Here is a 21,103-nt window from a genome sequence, read left to right as displayed (position 1 = left end):
GATGCACAAGCTAAGTGCAGGCGAGGCCAGTGATTGTGGAGGAGCCTTCAAAGGGCAGGGAGAGGGTGAGGATGGAAAAATGGCCCTGGTGTTGGGTGTCCTGTTCCTGGGGTGGCAGAGCACTAAGTCAGCAGTGACTTCATGAGTTCCTAAGCACCTCACTCTAATTGATGTTGTAGCTGAACTTTAATTGTTGCAACACAAGGCTCTTTAACCATGTCCCCTGTGCCCGTGTTGCCTGGGCCCAGTCCCAGGGACCCAGGGCTCCTCAGGAGTAGGGGAGTGGAGTGAGTATAGCCTGGGTTCAACCCCCAGGCAGGTAGTGCCCCAGGGAGTAAGGCCTGAGATCTCCATGGCTGGAAAGGGTGGGGCTGGCTGGGCCAGCTGCTGGCTTCATAAGGAGTCCAGCAGGCGTAGGGAGAGGTCACTCCTCCTGGCTCAGGGAGGTGAAAGCAGTCCCTGGCCAGTCAAGCTGCCTTTACCCAGCCCTGAAGGGGGCAGAGAAGCCTCAGCCAGGGATACCCGCCCCCTAACTCTAGGAGGGGAAGATTCCTGGCTTCCTTGGCGGGTGCTTCGCCCCTCGTCAAGGCATTGGACCTCCTGGCCCCCGGGATTGGGGAGCTCTCTAGCTGGACCAAGAGGCTGCCATCAACTCCAGGCCAGCCATATCAACCCCGCAGCTGTGGGGTGGCTGGCAGCCAACCCCGGGGCAAGGCATCATTCCTCTGCCGTGACACAACCTAGAGACTGTGAGGAGGGGGAGTCCTTGTGACTTAACAAGGCCCCCTCATGAATGTTGCTTGAGACGCTCAGCTTTGGACAGACTCCGTCTCCCGCCCACCAAGGGGACTGCTGCTGTTCCGGCTTTTCTCCAGGTTCAGGCTGGAGCTCAGAGTAGCGCTCCCTTTCAGAACCAACCGAGCTCTGCTCTCATGACAGCAGCACTGTGGGGGTGGGTTTCCCACTGCAAAGCTATTCACAGGATGCAAAGAACCCGCTCCTAATTTGCTGCCCGGGTTGTGAACTTGCTGCCTGGTTGCCGCATCTCAGAAACTCACCCATAGGAAAGGTGTTTGTGGAGAATGGCGAATAGCCTACTTGGTATGTATCACCACTGAAGTTTAATCCCAACTGGCTGCACTCAATCAGAACTGATTAATGTCACTGCAGATTGGCCCTGGCAGCATCCAGGCTCGGGTGCAGCCACGGGTGGTGCCCTGCGGGTGCCCTGCAGGCTAGTCCTGATTCCAGGTGTGGTGGCCAGGTGGCTAGCAGGAGCCTGCTGGTGTGAGCACATTCCATCCGTCCTGAGAGATCTGTGCCGGCTTCCACTCTGGTTTCCAGGTAGCATTCAAGGTGCTGGTGCTTTACCTAAAAAGGACTGTCTTGTCTCCTGTGAACCTGTCACTAAGGTGATTTTCTGAGGACTCTGAAATAAGGCAGGTGTTTCCTATAGAGGCAGCAGTGCCTCATATAGTACCTCTCTAGGGTTTGCCTGGCACTTTCTATACATGACTAGCCTGTCTGAGAGAGAGCATTTTATTACAGTATTTATATACCACCTTTATCATTGGCCCAGGGCCCAAACCTATCCAATTTTCCAGTGCCAGTGTAGCTGTGCCAATGGGGCATGCGCTGCATCCTGTGGTGGGGAGGCAGTCACAGAGACCTCCTCAAAGTATGGGAACATTTGTTCCCTTATCTTGGGGCTGCACTGTGGCTGCACCAGTGCTGGAAAGTGGGATAGGATTGGGCCCTCAGTTTACGTGGGTTTTCTACAAGAGTTATTCTGTGACAGAAACTCATAGAACCTCCCATGTCTCCAGGTACTTCTTTTCGTCACCCACCCAAAACTAGACCTGGGTTGAGTGACTTTCTTAGCTTTTCAGATGCCTTGGTGATTTTTTAAGTGGGAAGGAGGGACACTGTTTTTAACAGCAGAGTAAAAACCTGGGAAGTGCATCAGGGAGAATGTGGGATTGGGGACCTTCCCGCCCCCTTTCAGGCTGGGTCTTCAAGTCTTGCCTAGATCTCAACATTGAGAAGGTATTTCTGAGGCAGGAAGGTGGAACCCAGACAATTAAGTGTGTGGCCTGGCAGAAAGCTCTGCAAAGACACAGATTTCCTTTTAGATCAAAAGGAATTTGCAGACCAAGAAACAGCAAATAAGCTAAAGGGGACAAAAGGATTGAATTGAAGTTGAGATCAAAAGTGCTTTTTTGTATTTTTTTTTATTGGTGGGGGGATGAAAGGTAAGAGATAGAAGGGAACACAGCCAAGAATTTTTGACTCCCTATTTGGCTCTTAAGATATTTAACAAGGGAAAAGAACAAAGTCTTTTTATCCCATTTTGTTCTGGAGAAAATTTTATTGAACGATCAGAAAACGTCCGTCCTCTCTTGTGGAAGCTTTGACTTTGACGGAGACCTCTGGCTGAGGCCTTTGAGCTTCTGGAGCTGCTTTAGCTGGTTCCACTTTGATACCCATGGGGGGGGGCAGGGAGGGGGGAGGAAAGTACTTCGACAAAACACAACAATGGCAAGGCGTCCCTATGGATGCTGGCGCACCAAAAAACGAGATACGCTGGGGGCGATGCAGCCTTCGTCACTTTTGAAGAGGAAGCTCCAGCCACTTGGCACTAGCCCCTCCCTCCCTGTTGTTTCAGCCACCCACCATTGGTTGGTCTGCCAGGGGCCTAGATATAAGTCTTTGTGGTGCTGTAACCAACTCTCTGCCAAATAATCATGGCGATCTGACTTTTCATGGTAAACTCAACTCTCCTGATTTTGATGCAAACTTTGAAAGGGGGGCTAGTTGCAAGCCTTGGATCGCTGATTTGGGCCTCTCTTGTTATGGGCTAGGAGCTGTCATGCGGCAAGAGTAGTTGGAGGACTGTGAAGTTGACAGTGAGGTTAACACCTGCCACTTTCTTTGCTTCTGCAGCAGCCACTTGTCTTGTTCCCACTGAAACAGTTCTCCTGCATGAATGGGGACAGTGCAGGAGAACGTGTTGGTGCCATGAGATCATCTTTGGGGCTTTTCCTTCTGCCTTCTTGGGGTCTGAGTGTGGCGGTGACATTTAGATCATGGAGCTGCCTCTTGACTAGCAGATTAAGACCCTCTTGTGACAGGAGACAGTTGGGACAGCAGAACAAACAAGCACAAGAACAACTGTTGAGCCTCCCTGTCTTCCTCCCTCCAGCTCTGTTGTTTTGTTCCCTGCTGGTTCTGTGATGCTGTTGCCTGATTTATGCTTTGTTGTTGGGTTTTACATATTCACAAATTGCATTATTGCACAATGCACATATTATGCTTAAAAAGTGAGAAAATGGGTCTTGAGCAAAATAAACACTCAATCAGCATTGAGTTCCAGTCAAATACATAAGAGAAATGGCTCTGTTAATTAGTATGTAGAATCTGCTGTTTGTTGTTCTGGTACTTTTCTGTGTGTGTCCTTTCATTGGTGTGAATCTGCCTTTTGAATGGACCTGTGCAATGTATAGTATTTTAAATGAATAATAGTTCAGATCTTGCCCAAGTAGCGCCCCCCCCCGACCACATTTGCTTCTTTAAGAGGACATACACCTTTCATTTGCTTGCTTATTAATTTGCTTGTTTGTTTGTTTATTTGCCTGCCTGTCTGCCTGCCTCACTGTTGGTGAAGTTAAACTAACCCTGATCCTTTAAAGCAGCTATTTTCAATGTTTTCCTTCCTATCTCTATGCTCATCTCTATGGTCTTTTCCTCTTGTGACGTTGCTTCCGACTTCTAGGAGACTCATATGGATTCTGCGTCTCTGTTTCTAGGGCAGCTGATGGCCCTAACAAATGGTCTGTGTCCCTAGGGTAGACAAGTCATTGTAACAGGCAGTTGCCCTAGAAACAGAGCTGCAGAACTTGCACAACTTTTTCAGCGATTTTCAACAGTGTGCTCCAGGTCCCGTGGCACACCTGCATGTCTTTCATAGCATGCTAGTTTGCCATGGCACACCAGTTGAAAATTGCTGTTTGCTGCCACTCCGAGAAATCCCTCCCCAGTTTTGGGTGTTTTCCGTGACATTCACTGTGCAAAGCATGACTTAATGGGATGCTTTTTCCCAGCTCACCTCTGATCTCTCACTGCAGTGCTGTGAAAACAGACCTTATAATCAACGTAATTGGAGATCAGAGATTAATGAGGACCTTGGCGGTTGTGAAATCCCCCAAGTCCTGTTGGGCTTCAGACGTTAGATAAGGAAATGATTGGGCTCAACTGAAAATCAATTTGCCTAATTATAGGATGCATATTCCCACCAGTCCTGGTGGGGGGGGGAAGAGGGTCCCCCATCAGAATTAAGGCAAGTTGTAAGACTTCAGGTTTATCCACATCCTAGCAAGAGTCAGAAGAGGACCATCCCATTTTTGGGGCACTCTTTTCTGCTTTGCAGCAGTTGATTCACTCAGAGATTTTTAGGAAGTAGATTTTCTTTTCTTTTCTCCCCCCCCCCCCACCTAGCCATTTTATGGAGCTCAGGGTCAGAAGTTTCCATTTCAAAGTACAGCAAGTCCTCACTTAAAGTTCATAGTTGTTCCATTACAAAGTTTGTGTGTGTGGGAGGGGGGATTGATTCCTTGCTAGGGCTGCTGTCTTTGTGAAGTTCACACATTCTCCCCAGGTCTGTGTGGGTTTAATATAAAAACTGTTTGGGGTCTTCATTTAGAAGTTGGGTGATGTTTTGTGTGACCAGAAATATGCTGTATGTATGGGTAACTCTCACCCTCGTTTTCATTCACCTTCGGTGAAATTGGTTTTGTTATAAGTCGTTTTGCTTAGTTGCTGTTTCCAAGAACCTCCTGATAACTTTAAGGGAGGACGTGCTGTATATCACTGCCTGTGGCTGCTAGGCTGGGTATTGCCTCCAGATTCAGTAGCAACCTGCCTCTGGGCTCCAGTTGTAGCAGAGCTGTGGCAGGTGAGAGGAGCCTGTTTTCTGCTTCCTTCTGGGGGGCTTCCAAGAGGTTACTCTGCTGTGAAACAGGATGCAGACTGAAATGGGCCTCAGGCCCTGACATTCATCTCTGTATGAGCAGGAGCCACAAGACCTGTCACCCCTTCTAGTCTTTTTGCCCCTTCTCCTCCTCCTCCTCCTTGCTGACACTTGGGGAGCAGGTTGACCTCTCAACCAAAACGCTGCTGTAGGTGGTTGTGCACTGCTTTAACCACTACCTTTTGTTTTACACTCACCGGGAGCCTCCTGCTTTCTCTATAGATTGTGTTGCTGTGGGTGCCCCCTAGACTTCCGTGGTACTCAGAGAGGGCAGATCCACGAGTTCAGACTTCACCTTTCATGTTCTCACCGTGGACAGTCTCTGTCGGTCTGGATGCTCCGCCTGGTTGGGAAGCTGTAGCCTGACTGCTCTCTGATTAACTAATCTCTCTTAACTAACCCCTGTTCTTGTTTTCCCCTCTGCCCCACAGGAAGCAGTTTTGTCGTGAGCGAGGGGAGCTACTTGGACATCTCTGATTGGCTGAACCCGGCCAAGCTCTCCTTGTATTACCAAATCAACGCCACGTCTCCTTGGGTGAGAGATCTCTGTGGACAGCGGACCACGGATGCTTGCGAGCAGCTGTGCGATCAGGAGACTGGTAAGTGGACCGTGGTGTTGTGCATTACTGGCTTGCACTGTGAAGGGACAAGGACTTGATATATTGGAGAATCATTACACTAAGAGCGCTGCCTTCCCCCTTTCTCCGTGGGTCTGTCTTGGCTGGTTTATTAAGTTGTCACAGTCTTGTGTACTGCTGTGGATCACGGTTGTGAACACCTCCTCAAAAGCCCTGCATTCATGGTGGCTCTGGCAGTGCCACAATGTCCTCTGGAGCCATGAATTGCGAGAGGGAGGATACTCCCTCCCAGACATGTAAGGGCCTTACTGGGAAAAGCTTGATGAAGCCATGTTATAAAAGAGTTAACAATCGATGTGTTATGGATCCGCCTTTCCAAGGTGCTGCTTAGACATTCCAGTTGAAGAGTGGTAGCTGCTTTCCACCAGTTTAACCCCTTCTGCGGATGTGACATTGAAAGAGAGGTGATGGAGGACTTCCCTTGAAAAAGAGAGCCGTGAATCAGGTTCAGTCTCTCCTCTGCCAGCAGCTCTTATGGTGACCCAAGGCAAGCTGCTGATTTTTAGCCTAAGTCTTCCCCCATCTGCTATATGGCAATAACAGTACTTACACTACAGGATTATCATGAGGATGATTGTGCATCAGGATAATAATAGAGCCAGTGTGGTGTCATGGTTCTGGGAGATGGACAGACCTGGAAGATCCAGGCTCAAATCTCCACCCAGCCATTAAAGTTCTTGGTTGACCTTGGGCCAGTCACTGTTTCTCAGACTAACCTACCTCACAGGGAGGTTGTTAGGGCAGAAGAACGGGAGGAACCATGTACATCACCCTGAGCTCCTTGGAAGAAAGTGGTGTAAAAAATGTGAAACTTGCAAATATCTCACACTGGGTTGAAGCTATCCCTGTAAATGTGCATGTTTTTAAGTTCAGAAGTTGCAAGGTGCTTGATAGCTGGAGGTTCAAAGAAGAACAACTGGCTAATTTTAATGGTCCTTTCTGGTAGCTGTATAATATGGGCTGCTACACTAACTGCTCCCCAAAGTAAATATTATTCCTTACCCCAGGGGAGTGAGTTTCTGTTTGGAGACGTAATGATCCCCTGGGAATCTTGATACCCTTCTAATTTTTTGTACTGAATTTTTCCTAAATCCCCAGCTTGCCTCACGGGGTTGCCATGTGATCTTGCCATGCTCCCACCTGTCACAAAGGCACTGCTAATAAATTTAGAGTCTCTGCTCATCAACACATGGAAATCTTGGCACTGAGAGGCCAATTGGCAGCATGGCAGGTTTGAGCTCCAGAAGAGCAGAGCTCTTGGGTTTGAAAGACAGCCCAGCTGTGCTGCAGAGAGTGTAAAGGTCTCTTGCTGCTATTAAGCCAATTACTCATGGTGTGGCCTCAATTTGTGTTTCTTGCACTTGTCTCCTGGCAGCCAGAGGTGGGGTTCCCAAGGGATCAACCATCATGATTGTTGGCTTAGATGGCCTTTAACAGTGGGTTGGATGAATTTTTAGGGGGTCACTCAGTCACTGGCTATTTGCCATAGTAGCCGTCCAGCCAGACTTTAGACCCGCCTAGCTTCAGCTCTGTGTCAGACCATGCCCTGGAGCTTGAATTTTGTTTGGTTAAGGTCTTGGTTGGCTGCTCTTCCTTTGAGTCAGGTGATGTAACTTGCAGAATTGAGCGGTCCAGGCTTTCTTCTTACGATGTAGGTGGGCTGCGTGTGCTGAGAGATGTTTGTTCCCCCAACCTCCTCTTTTTGAAAACTGCTTTTAAGCTTCTATGCAAGATTACCCAAGAGTAAAACACTCGGGCAAATCTCTGCATGTGCAGCAGCAGAGTCAAGGACGATATTGCAAGGTCTGTGGTCAGGTCTGTCAGCTTAGATGGCTCTAAAAGGTACTTGGACAGATTCATAGGGAGTGAGTCTATCACTGGGGGTGAGTCACAATAGCTGAATGAAGCCTTTCCTATTTCAGAGCGGTATTTATATATTTAAAATATTCTGGTGCTGTTTTTAGTCCCATTCAAGAGACCGTCAAGGCCGCTTGCAGTCCAGTTATAGATCTGTACCCCGCTTTTTAATCAAAGTGTTCCCAAAGGCAGCTTTCAAGGACAGTAGAAAACGTCTCAGCAACTCATTAGTCTTCTAGCTGGTAACAGAAGCCAGAAGATGCTTCCATCAGCTCCTCTGATCATTGGATGACTGGCAGTGCTCTTTCCAGGCAGGAAGGGGAAGAGTGAGCTCCCTGCAGCTGCTTCCTTCAGTGGGAGCCAAGCTGTTCTTGCTTCTGCCATGGTGTGCCAAGGAATACCAGTTGCTGGGGAGGAGCAACAGGCAAGGGCTGCATCCTTCATGCCCGGCTTGTGGGCTTCTCAACAGTTGGAAACAGGATGCTGGGATAAAACATAAGAATATCAGAAGAGCCCCACTGGATCAGGCCAACTGCCCGTCTGGTTCAGCTTCCTGCATCTCAAAGTGGCCCACCAGGTGCCTCAGGAGGCACCCAAGACAACCAGAGACCTGCATGCTGTTGCCACTCGCTCGTACCTGGCATTCTGAGGCAACCTATTTCTAAAACCAGGGTGCTTCACATACCCCTCATGGCTTGTAACCTGTGATGGACTTTTCCTACAGAAATCTGTTGAATCCCCTTTTAAAGGCATGTAGGCCAGGCCCCACCATCACATCCTGCGCCAGGGAGTTCCACAGAATAAGGTCGGGTAGGTCTTTGGTGCATTCCTGCAGGATTTATGTGAACAAGGAATTCTTTCCAGCGTGGTGTGTATTTGAACCTGGAGTTTCTGCAGTGTGAGCCATGATTTAGTGCCTACAGATGACTGTGTCTTAGACCGCATGGGCTGCACTCCCTCCTGCTTGGTGTGCTGTGCCATCAGTGTGGCATGCTGTGGGGGCAGCACAAGGCACTTTGCGGCCCTGTCAGGGTTCCAGGATTTCAGACTATCCTCGCTGACTGGATTAAGAGATGGTTCCTCTGACCTTCAGCCAGTAGCTCCTGGTCTCTCGGGAGGGGATCAATCATTACGCAGTTTTCTTTGAATGCTTATGGAACTTGGAGACCTCACATGGCTTCATTATTTTAGGCAAGCAGTGGCTCGGTTGGCACAGAAGAGAGTGTTTGTTTACCACTGCTCCTTTGGGCTTCTGGCCAAGTATTTGCCGCTGGGGATTGTTGGCGGCGCTCCTGTTCAGGGGTGGGGGCAGTTAGCATATTGAAACTCGGGAGCAGTGTGTGGTTTGTAAATCTGGGTGGCAAGGGAAACACAGGCCAGGAGCAAGTGTGCCGAAAAATTGATGTAGACACAGGCAGTGATGCCCTCTGCCTTGTTTGTTTGGGGAAGTTAACATGGCATATTTTAGGTGGACCCTCGGGGCAGGGGGTGATGAATCAGAAGATCCTTACTGAATTCAGGGGTGGCCAAACTTGCTTAACATAAGAGCCACATACAGTAAACTCCAGAAGTTTGATAGCTGCAAGGGAGATGTTTGAGAGGGTATAAATAGAATACCAGATGTAGGGGAGTGGCAGTGAGATGCAAGTATTTTGTGGTCTTGTGTGCGGCATCTGGTGGGCTGCTGTGAGATGCAGGAAGCTGGACTAGATGGGCCCTGGGCCTGATCCAGCAGGGCTCTTTTTATGAGAGCCACAATATTTAAGAAGCATTTAAATTCTTACTCACCATGAACATTACATTTATGTTTTAATCCGGTGGGCTATTGGTGTATACCCAATAAATGGCAGGTGAAAACATATGGTCCAGTCTGCATTAAGCTTGAGCATTTTTTATTTACTTTTTATATGAATTGTGATGCTAAAAAGGAGCTCTGCTAACAGGTTTCCACAAGCCTTACATTATATATCAAAGAGCTGTATGTGGCTCACAAGCTACAGTTTGGCCACCTCTGGGATATACAGGATGCCTCTCATTATCCATTCCTGGAACCTCCATGGATACCAAAATCCATGGATGATTTAATCCACGGACTAGGGCCTCACCTGGACCCTCTGGACGTGACCGGAGCATACCTCTGGTTGTGGTTCTTTTTTTTTGGGGGGGGGGGGGGTTCCAGGTAACCCACATGGATTTTGAACCGGTAGATAACATTGGGCCTACCTGTATATTCTTACTATGGACTGTTTCAACTGTTTCAATAGCTATTCTTTCTCCCCAGGGAATTCTGAGAACTGAATAGGATAGTTGTACTTAATTATGAAGAGGAAATATATAGTGGGATTATCTTAAATGTGCAAACATGCTTTGTACTGCTCCATGGTGAAAGTGATACTTTGGAAGTGGTTGGTTCCAGGTTCAGACTGCAGCATCTCCAGGGAGGTCTGCCTGTCTGGGCTATCTTGCCTGCGGACCTGAAGAGCTGCAAACCCTGCTGGGCTAGATAGACCAGAGTCTTGAATCAGCATCAGGAGACAGCTTCTGAAGTTCAGATGGTGCACCTCTTCACAGCAGTTAGGTGGGGCTTCGGCACAGTCCGTATAAGGCTTTTTTTGGAGCTAGATGACGAAGGCAAAGTGTCACCTTGCAGGCCTGAGGAGTTATGGCTCATGGGAAGGACATTCTGAGACTGGTCTCTCTGCCTGTCTTCCACTCAGGCTTGAAACCCTCTAGCAACACTGAACCCTAATTTTAATTGCTGTGATGGCTTCTTGTCCTGAACATCTTGGTCAGGCTTGAAGGAGGTGCCAACCCTTGTATTGATTGTCACAACTAGTTCTGCTTTTCAATCCTCCAGCAAGGGAGAGCTCACAACTGCAGGAGGCAAACTGTTCTAGCACTGGACAATTTTCACGCTTAAGACCTTTCTAGTACACAGATGTGGTAAATGACTGTGGGGGTGCAGCTGGAAGGAACCTATCATTACAGAGCACACCTAGGTTACTTCTAGCACATATTAAAATGTGTTTCGGTAATAGATTGGGGGGATTTAATATGTGTGAGAGAGATGTCATTCCCTGGTTTCTTCAGTCTCATTTTCGAGGCTGTCTCGTGCCCAGGAGAACTGGAGGGAGAAGAAAAGGCACCTTGATTCTAATCTTGGAAAGCAGATCCAGCCAATACATTTTGCCACAGACCACAGAATTAGCACAGAAGAAACCTCTGCAGTGTGGATGTTGATGAACATGAGGATAAATTTGAATTGAATCCTCCTTATGGTTTATTTTATTAATTTAATTTATTTGCATGCCAAGCCCCTTCAGAGGTGAGCCTACGTGTCACGCAACCCTCTTCTGCCCTGTTCCCACACGCCACACTTTTGCTTTCATGATGATAAAGCCATCATGGGATGATTGCACCTTGTCTGCTCCGTGGGAGCAATTCTTATGGATCCCTCCTCATATGATGACAGCTGATGTTTACCACTTCAGAGGGAGGAGTAGGACAGCGTACAGGCCCCCCTGCCTTGGTAAATACCAGCTGCCAACCACCTTTGGGTATCAGAAATCTTTGCCATGTCAAATCAATGAGGCAAAAACATCTCGGGACAGCAGTTTATCACATCAGAAGTGAATGTGGGAACTGCGTGGCACATTCCCCCAAAGTCTGTTATGATTTGAATCTTTTGAGAGCGGGGGTCCCTTCCCACAGGCCTGTGTATTCTCTTTTATGCTTTATTAGTTTATTTTGAAGCTTTACATGTTGTCCTTCCACCCCCTTCGGGTAACTGGTGTGTAGACATCTTGTTCCTATGCATGAAACAGAAGAGAGAGACCTTCTTGCTGACCTGTAACTGACTGCTTTGAGTCATGCATGGCTTGCTCTTGTGAAGATGTCACACTGTTCCTGGACAGGTGGACAGACTGCTCTGCTCTCTGCAGAGTCAGGCTGTTCATCCCCTGGCCTAGCTCAGCATTTGTACACGGACTGGCAGGAGTCCTGTAGGGTTTCCAAATGGGATCTTTCTCAGCTGTACATCTGAAGACAGCAGAAATTGAACCTGCGACTTGTGGCCTGCAACAACAACAACAACAATAATAATAATACAGGTATTTCTATACTGCCTTTCTTGGTCCTCAGATTTCTCCTTAGACTTTATTCAAGGCGGTTTACATAGGCAGGCAATTTAAATCCTCATAGGGATTTTTACAATTTGAAAGAAGTTTTCTTTCAAGAAACCACAACATTCAGATGTTTCTTTCTGATCTGGTTTCACATTCTGGCCTCCATCCTCCCATGTCAGAGCAGATGGAATAGCTCGGCTCAGCTTGCCAGCTGCTTCAAGGTCGCACAGTGCCGGTGGCCTCGAACTGGCGACCTTCGGATGTTATCTTCAGGCAAATGGAGGCTCAACCCCCTAGACCAGACCTCCTGCCCACAGAGGCTATTCCACCAAACTGTGGTCCCTTCCACCACAACAGCACTGTCTAGTGCAGGGGTGTCAAACGTAACGCCTGCAGTCCAGATATGGGCCCTGGAAGCTCTTCATTCAGCCCTTGGGCTCTCCCAGCACCACCACCAGCTGCTCTCAGCCGTTCCATATTTCCATATTTCTTCATGTTTGCTTTGGTTGACATGAGTCTGAGTGCACTATTGGACTTTCTGTGGCCAAAAAGAGGGTGTTGATGGTACCCTGCACCTTTCTTGTCCCCCTCCTGGACGAGGCCTTTGAAAAGGTCACACTTCCTCTGCCAGGCCCCGAATGGGAGCCGCCCCTCTGCAAGACCCTTCTTTGCTCCAAAGCTTGTAGATCAGTCACTCTTCTAATCAGCTTTCCATATAAACAAGAGAGACCATCAAGCAGGAGGTGGAATAATTTCAGGCTGTGTGCTTCTGGAGGCAGATGAGGTGGGTGTTCATCCTGGAATCGTCACTGAGAATCTGCGCTGAGCCATCCTACATGAAGCAGAGCAGCGGAAACCGAAGCTGGAGGTGGATTCCGAACACAGAGCCGCCTCCCATTCTGCAGTTCCGTTTCGAGAGCGAAACAAGAAGCGAGGCACACAGGCAGTGGGGGGAAAATAATTGTATAAAGGAAGTTAAGCTAATTAACAAGGCCGTTAATTATCTGGCAAAGAAGCTGGGGGAATCAGGCAAACGGAAACAATATCATCCACAGAACATAAAAATAGCTTTGAAACAGAACACAAATTCTTGTATTCTTCCTCTCCTGATGCTTGAGGCTGCCTGATCAGACTTCACCACCACTCCCATACATGATTTCCATGTAATTAGCTCGCCCTTCCTAAATGGGGTGGGGTCAGCTTGAATGAAAGCCCCCTTGCCCTTCAGCTGTCTCCTGCTGTGAAGAACAGTGAGGGTGGATGTGAACCAAAGGATGGTGTCTTCTCCTAACCTTCCAACCTGCCCTGCTCAGTGTGCCACCATTCTAAGGAACTGAGGTGGGTGGCTGGTGGTAGCAGGTAGAGGGGCCCTGAGCTGCCCCCAGGCTGTATTCTAATTTTAGAGGAGGTGCATGCTGCAGCCGCTCCCCCCTCCCTCTCCTCTGAAGACTGGGAGCCTTCAGAGGAGAAGCATTGGTGCTTGCAAAGCCTGGAAGAGACTGCCTTCCGGCTGCTTGTGGTGCGAAGGCAGTCCCCTGTGGGCTCTCACCAGAGGTGGCGGTGCTGCCACTTTGTATCTTACGCCTCTGTTGGTAGGAAGTGATGATGGAGCTCCCCTTGCCTCCCCTTTTGTCCTTGGAGTCTTCACTGTGCCGATTTTCAATCCATGCCATTGCAGAAAGGCTGCATGCTGGAATCTCATCTTCATCATCTGTGCCCAGCAAGAACCAAAGCTCTTGGTCAGCCCATTTGTTGGGGTTGGCAAATGTGCCCGTCGCTTGGGCAGTCCAGCCCACCTGATCAGGTCAGAGGGTGGGATGGAATGCACAGGTGACCATGAACCATCCAATCACAGGACAGTAATGTTGTCAATGTGTTGGGCATTTTGTTTTGGGGGAGATGAAGGCATAGCAGGACACTGACTATAGGGCAGGGTGCACACCCAGTTGATGCAGGAGGCTTGCTTGATGTGGGCCAACCCCATCTCTGCCTGTCATATTTCAAGGAGGGCTGCTTGCATAGCTGAACACCTGCTTCTAATGCTGTCTTCCATCCCTAGTTGTTGTTAAACCAGTCTTGGGACCTTGTGCAGAAGGTAGGATGGAAGTGTACTAAATAATTTGTATGTCCAAAGGGAGAGATGTAGTAAGAGTTGAATAATTTACCATTAATCCAAATGTCTACTCAAATATATTGTGAGCCTGTTCAAGCCCATTGTCTAAAGCTGCAGTTTGAGCCAAACCAGAACATTGACTGGCCTGAATTGAGGTTTAAAGTCTAGCTGGGGTTGTGGCAGTAACAATCATGTTTTGCATAACGAAAACATGATACAGTAATGCTGTTGCAGTGAGCTAGCAGCCCAACGCTCAGCGTGACTATCTCCCAAGGCCAGACCGCAGTACTCCCTTGAATGAAGACGACACACGGCAGATGTCCTCCACCAAATGTCCTTTACTATGTACAGTATATACAGATCAAGGCAGACTTGATAAGCAAACAGTCCAGTAGCACACGAGTCACGAAAAACACTGACGTAGCCTTCGGCACAAAATCCACTCTGCATCTCCCACGCAGGAGCTTGCCCTGGCTGGAGTATATACTCGCTTCAGCCAATCAGAGCGAGCCATTATCTGCTGATGTGCTGAGTCACTGTGGGGTGACATACCAGGTGACAGTCCCTGCTGTCTTGGTGTTGCATCAGCCACTCCCATGACGCTATGCTCAGTCAGGCCAAGACATCAGGGCCTGGTTCTATCCAGCCTGCAAATTACCAGCAGGCCTGGGGCTGCTACCTTAACAAATGCCATCACACTTTATTTAATATCTCGACTCTTAAATCTAACTCACTCCATCAGTTTATTTACCAAAAGTTTCTGAATCGAATGTTGGCTGCAGGTTCAACTTTTGTAACCTCTCACTTCTTTTGCTCTTTTTGTGTGATTTTTGTCTGATTCTCAAAGCCATCCAATTTGCTATTCATGTTTATTTTTTAGCCTTTATTTTTGTATCTACAGAATCAACGTTATGGGTTATTGCTTGGAATGTCTAATCTTCTAAATCTAGTTAAGAATATATCCTATAAAGCATCTCACTCATCGGGGAAGTTGAATCATTAAGATTTATTTGCAAAATTTTCTGCAGGGGAAAATAGATATTCATATCCATTCCTCCAATGATAAGGAAATCTTTGGGGGGGGGGGGAGGAAGAGAAGTAAAATCAATTAGATCAGTACATAGATAAACAGAATCATTCTGTCCAAAATGAATAGATCTGAGTAGTTCTATACCTCAATTACTCCTATAGTCTAAACTTTACCAATTCAAACTTTTACAGAGAACTTGTGTGGTGTATGAGTGAAAAAAGTCACTGCTCTGTTTGAGTGCTTGAAACTTGTCTCTGGCATGAACTTCCTAAGGGCCAAACTACACCTGACTTGTCAACCCTGACTTGTCGTGACCCAAGAACAGCCATTTACACGTCCCATTTGGTGCAGGTCCAGTCTGTGTGCAGCGTCCGTAAATGGCTCATCTGTAGAAATGAACTCGGGGCCAGTGGTTTGTGTGAAGCTGTGCCCTGGTAGAGACATTCTGGACGTAGGTCCTGCATAACAACCCTTACGTGAGCAACAATACAGGGGCGGTTCCAGCTGTGTGTGTGTTTGTGGGGAGGGGGGCATTGTTGGAACCCAACACAGTGTTATCAGAGAAGCGGCCCCCTCTGCTGCCGTGCTGCGCGACCCCCATAAAAGGCATCTCAATTGCAGAACACATATTTGTTAGGCAATAAGTGTGAGGAATTAATGACCCAGGCAGAGCGAACTTGCCTGCTAAGCACTCCGGGAAGAAAATGACTTGTTAATGGCTCTTTCTCCCCAGTGCTGCACTAGTCCCTAAAATGAATGGGTGAAGCATGGGAGGCCCCCTTTGGAGCCCTCCCTCCCGGCTCCCAGCAAAGGGCAGCTCCTCCTTGCCCACTTATCTCCTTCTAGACACCAAACAGCCAGCTGACTCGGCCTTCATCTCTTCGGTGTCTGTTGGGTTCTTTTTTCCCCTCCTCCCTCCCTTTGGAAAGGTTAACGTTTCCAAACCTCGAGTCATGAATCACCAAGTTAGCGGCTTCTGGCAGACCATAAATCAGGCCTCTGGAGTCACCGGGACAAATCCCGGGACATTTAATCTTTAATATGAGGCAGTGTTTAAGACAGTGAATATTTTATGAAGGTGTGGCTGCAGCTTAGCACATCATTAGCCAGTCCTGCTCCCTCCCCTTCCTTGCCAAGCTTTTTTCTTTCCCTCCTCAGACCAAATCCCCATCTCTCCCTTTGCTCTCTTCTTAATCCCATGTGGGGCATTGCAGGGTCCCTCAGAGAAGCCATTCCCTCCTGGAAGCTACATTTTACTGCTTGTGCCTTCCTTCTTTCTCCTGATAAGGTGGGAGGGACTTGCATGCCCTCCGGCATCTCATCAGCGAAAATAGAACCAGTCTTGATGTCCCAAATCAAGGACCGCTTCTGCATCCCAGCCCCATTACTCTCACACCTTGTCGAAGGCCTTGCTCTGCCCACTGTACTTTTTATATTTATTTAATAGATTTATATCCCGCTTTGTCCAAAGTTCAAAGTGGTGTACAGCAGTGTCCTTCAGACTTGGCGTTGGCACCCCAATGGGGGTTGCAAAGTCTCAGTTGTGGAGTCGCAACAACTTACAGGAAAAAAAAATGTTGAAGAACACTACACTAGAGCACCAACCAGGGGTAAAGAGGGAGGCATCTGGTGGACCCCTTCAGGTGGCAGGAGATGGTGTCTCAATCCTGCTCAGGTTCTTAGCAGTTGCACTAAAATAGCTTTCACTAATGCCAGGCTTCATGCCAACTTTTTCTGCTCTCTCTAGTTAGAGTATTTGGTTACAGTGAACAGTTCTGGGAGGGTTAATGGGGGCTGGAAGTGGGTGGTGACGGGGCAGGGGGGCAGTTAGGTTCCTGAAAGGGAGGCAGGATCAACCATGGGTCCCCAGCCTTACACTTGGTTGGTTTGTTCATTCATTTGTTCATTCATTCATTTGATTATTTAAATATTTTGGGGGTCATGGCAGAAAACATGTTGAAGACCACTGGCCTACAGCATAATAAAATCTTAATGTATAGAATCTTTCTTGTCTCTGCAGTAGTTGATGATAACCATAGTTGTTTGTGTAGCACTATTTGAGTGTTTCAAGACTGTCCATGTGCGTTAGGAGAGGCTGAGAGGGAGCAGCTTGCCTGAGCCCACGGAGCCAAGTGAGTTAACGGCGGAGATGAGAGCATCAATTTAAAAGCCAAGGTGTTTTGTTCTTTTTGTTATATTGGGCCCTACTGCGGGCGATTGTGTGTCTGATTGAGATTTCAGCAGCTGCAGTGAAATGCAAGTCCCCTATTGCAAAATGCTTCTGTGTACATTCAGGCACCCTGATGTATGCAGTTCAGAGCTGGGATAGTCTCATTTCAGGTATATGGGAACTACTTAATTTTCCCCTAGAACTGTGAAGTTGACCAACCAAAGCCAGACACAAAATATTGTTTCTGTGTGACAAAGCCTTATAATTAAGGACACATATTTTTTTTTTCCTTCTTGCTACTGTGACAAATATTGGAGGTGACAATGTTTGCTGATTTATTGCAGATCACCCAGAGATCTAGTCAGGCTTTTCCTTGCCCTTGCACTTGAGGCAAGATTCATCTGCTCCCTTTTTAGATTTAACATCTAGAGACCTGCCGTTGGGGGCTGAATTTAAAAAAAAAAAAAAGTGATTGTAGCTCAAGTCATTCACACTAAGAACATTTTAACAAGGAAAGGGGGGAGGAGAAGGGGGGAAATAGAGATAAAATGGGCCTTGGTTTGCCCAGGGACAGGAACTAGAAAAATCACCACCCAGAACTTGGAACAGTTGGGGTATTTGCATAAGTGCTTGGCTGTGGGGAGATGGGGTCAGGCAAGGAAGAGACCCTTGCCCACCTCCCTTCTTCATGCCAACTGTGCTTAAAGCTTGCCCTGGCTTGGTGCTTTGTCAGCTGACAGCATCAGCTGAAGGGGAAAGGAGAAGAAAAATCAACAAAGGCTTTTAGCGCACAAATCCAATTAATCTTTTATTTTTTTTGCCGGCGTTTGCTTGGGGATATGTATTTCTGCGAAATGGAGAATCAGTCTGAGCCAGGCAGAGAACAGTCCCTCACGTCTCTCCTTGCTGGCCACAAAACAAAACAAAAAATGCCAAAAAAGGAGCAGGAGATAAAGACCAGCAGATTTTGGGGTCCTTGCGTGTAGGGTGCAGCTGCCCTGTGTCCCTGTGATGCGAGGAAGGAGGGAAGTCTGGGGCGTGTTCTTTCTGGGGGTGGTCTGTTGGTCTGTGCTGTAAACCTCAAACTTGATGTGTGTGATGGCACAAATGACAGCAGGGCAGTTCGAACACCCCCTCTGCTTCTTTGAATGTGCCCTGGCCGCTCCTGTTTCCATTCTACACTCGTCAATTTGGCTCCTCCCTGAATTCAATATCTTTTCCTCAATAACTGTCTGTCAGACCAGGGATGTTAAAGCGCAAGACATAGTCGTGTTCTGTTCTTTGCTTCTGTGCATGGAGCTGTTGCGATGGGTGACGCCCCTTCGACTGGCCTTAAGCGTTTTGATGGCTTTCCTGTGCTTCCCTGGAACGCTCTCTGTGGGTTTGAGCTTCCCCGGGACTTGGAGAAAACTGACTCTCTCAAGACTACAGATGCTTCACCAGCCTCTCCTGAACTGGGGATGGCCCTCTGAAGCACCAGAGTAGCCAGGCTGCTCCTAGTTTGAGGATCCCCTGTTGCTGTGGTCTCTTTGGCCTTTGCTGCTGGGTTGGGTTGGGTGTATAAATGTTGCTTTTTATGGTTGCATACCTTGGGTACCTTCTGAAGATGCGTGAGGGATAATCGTGTTCGATCTTGAATGATAAGTCAGGGCTCCGTTTTTCAGGTCCTTTCCTCTCCCCTCTCCTTCTAGGTGAGTGCAGCTGTCATGAGGGCTACGCACCAGACCCCGTACATCGACACTTGTGTGTGCGCAGTGACTGGGGGCACAGCGAAGGGTGAGTGTTAGTTGCTGCTTGCAAACACGAGCTGGTAGCAGCTCTCCGGCGTTTCAGGCAGTTGCCTTTCCCAGCCATATCTGGAGATACTGACAGGGGTTGACCCCGGAACTTTCTGTGTGCAGAACAGGTGCTCACCCCGAGATACTGCCCCAGCCTCATAGCTATGGCACAGAAGGCTGCAAAGACAATTGTTTCCCACCCTGAAGAGGCAGCTGTGTTGATGCTCTCTCCTGAGGAGAGTTTGTTTCCAGCCCGGGTGGGTGGAACCGCTCCCAAATATTGGACCTCTTTACTGTTGTGAAGAAGGGTCCAGCCTGGGTGGGAGTACTCCACACAAGGCCACCATGCAGAGAATGGTTTCTAGCCCTGGCAGCTAGTGACAATAACTCAGGACCCATGCCGGTGCCTGGGAAGTGCGAGCAGTCTCTCTTGCCCACTCTTGGTGTACACTTGGGCCTTGGTGTCCCTCAGAGGGTCTGTTCCCAGACCCTCTGCAGATAAGCAAATAAGCAGATAAGCAGGTCGGTCAAATATTACCTCCAGACATGACCAGAGACCAGCCTCTGGGCCTCAGAAAGCCTCCCTGACTCATCTGGAGAACGCATCCAGTTGTGTCTGGCACTCGGGTCCAGCCCTCCACCGTAGGTTCCAAACTCACAGTGAGTTAAATCTGTGAATAAGGAGGATGGACCTGTACAAAGGTGATGCACAGAGTTATGTGGGAAGGGACAGAGGGAGGGAGGGGTAGGGTGTGCAAAGTGCAACCTCCTCAGGCTTTGCATGATTCCTGGCCCTTTCCTTCCCTTTGTTCTCTCCTTGGTGACTTTCTGGGGAGCATCTCTGCTGTAGAAGCAGACAGAGAGTGGAGTCTTCTCAGTGTCACCTCAAGGAAGGAGAGTCAAAGGACAGGCAAGGAGCAGCCTTTCTGCAAGTGTCAAGGATCCCAGAGCCAGAAGGAGCCACATGTCCATCCGGTCGGTCGTCCTAAACGGGCAGTGGCCATCTCTGGGGGTAGAAGCCAAAGGGTCTGAACAGAACCCCCCAACAATTGCTTGGCTGAGACTTGGGAGTTAGGAAAACGATGCAAAGGCAAGTGCCCGTGCTGATGTCCGTAATTGGATGTAACAGAAATATGTATACACGTTTGTCAAAACACAAATGTTATAATCAACATAAATTCATAGGAATTTTACAATTGTTTTCCTCATACTCTGCAGTAATCAAAACTGTTGGTTCTTCTTGCTAAATGAGGCACTAAGCAGCATCAGCTTCATCACAATCATATTGTGAAATCAGCCTTTTTTTTTTTAACGGCAAGGCTGTGCTTTGTGTGGCAAATAACTGGAAAGAGCTTCGTGTTTTATATGCCAGCTTTCTCCCACAGGAGTGAGGGGGTTCTCAGGAGGGGTGTAGTGCAGCTCACACTCAAATAACCAAAAACAAACAAAAAAAACAACATCACAACCACGAATGAATAAGGTCAACCATGGAAAATAACTAAACAAGGCAATAGAAGTGTGTGGGACACAGATGAACCAGGCCAAGCACCTGTCAAAATAGTGTTGCCTTAATATTCCTACAAAATATCATGAAAGTGGAGGCTGTGTAAATCTACTTTGGCAGGGAGTTCCACAGATCGGGCACCACAGGAGGAGAGCCCTGCCATGCATGATCACCCATCACACACCCACAAACGACAATATGCATTGAGGGACAGGGAGACTCAAATGGGAAGAGAGCTCTTCGTATGGTTTTGACCCTTGACTCTCTTCTGTAATGTCAAGCAGGATGTGCCTAGCATGGCGTAAATCAGGACTTCTGTGCTTGGAAACTTGCCTCTGCCACACACTTGTTCAGTGGCGTTGGGCAAGCCATTCCCTCTCAGCCTCAGTCTTCCTCACCTGAGAAATGGGGTGGCAATACCCACCTTACCAGCTGCATCAAGGTAATAGACATGGAGCAGACTGCGCAGTCAGGCAACACTCTACAAACACTGAGAGTTCAATCCTATGCATGTCTGCTCAGAACATGCTCTGATTATAGTCAATGGGGCTTACTCCCAGGTGAGAAGTTTATTATGGGTTTGCCTCCCTGTGTCTTGCAACAGAGGATTTTGCTTCCTTCCCAACTCTCTGCCCCCAAGAATGTTTGTAGTTTTGTCCGTGCTACGTCACTGCCGTGCTTCCTAGTGCTCCTTAAGGCAAGGGGCACCCCCAAGGCACCCCTCATTCGTATCATCATGCATTTTCCCTCTTCTGCATCTTTCAGGCCTTGGCCCTACACGACGCTCGAACGCGGCTATGACCTGGTCACTGGGGAACAAGCACCTGAGAAAATACTTCGGTGAGTCATGCAAGCTCTTTGGA

The 21,103-nt window shown here is 48.2% G+C and overlaps 1 protein-coding gene across 1 annotated transcript in view; it reads left to right on the top strand.

Annotated features, from left to right (window-relative positions):
* The window catches only part of LOC136636072 (astrotactin-2-like), a gene marked incomplete at its 3' end in the record, with an annotated part of 141,127 nt that extends 120,047 nt beyond the window's left edge, over positions 1-21,080 (top strand). The window contains exons 7-9 of the mRNA XM_066611092.1: positions 5,458-5,625; positions 18,650-18,734; positions 21,006-21,080. Of these exons, the coding sequence (XP_066467189.1) occupies positions 5,458-5,625; positions 18,650-18,734; positions 21,006-21,080 (328 nt within the window). The remainder of the gene's footprint in view (positions 1-5,457; positions 5,626-18,649; positions 18,735-21,005) is intronic.
* Between the last annotated feature and the right edge of the window lie 23 nt (positions 21,081-21,103).

The sequence above is a fragment of the Tiliqua scincoides genome, unplaced genomic scaffold (genome assembly GCF_035046505.1).
Source record: "Tiliqua scincoides isolate rTilSci1 unplaced genomic scaffold, rTilSci1.hap2 HAP2_SCAFFOLD_80, whole genome shotgun sequence".
Classification (NCBI taxonomy): domain Eukaryota; kingdom Metazoa; phylum Chordata; class Lepidosauria; order Squamata; family Scincidae; genus Tiliqua; species Tiliqua scincoides.
This window is presented reverse-complemented; position numbering and strand designations above follow the sequence as displayed.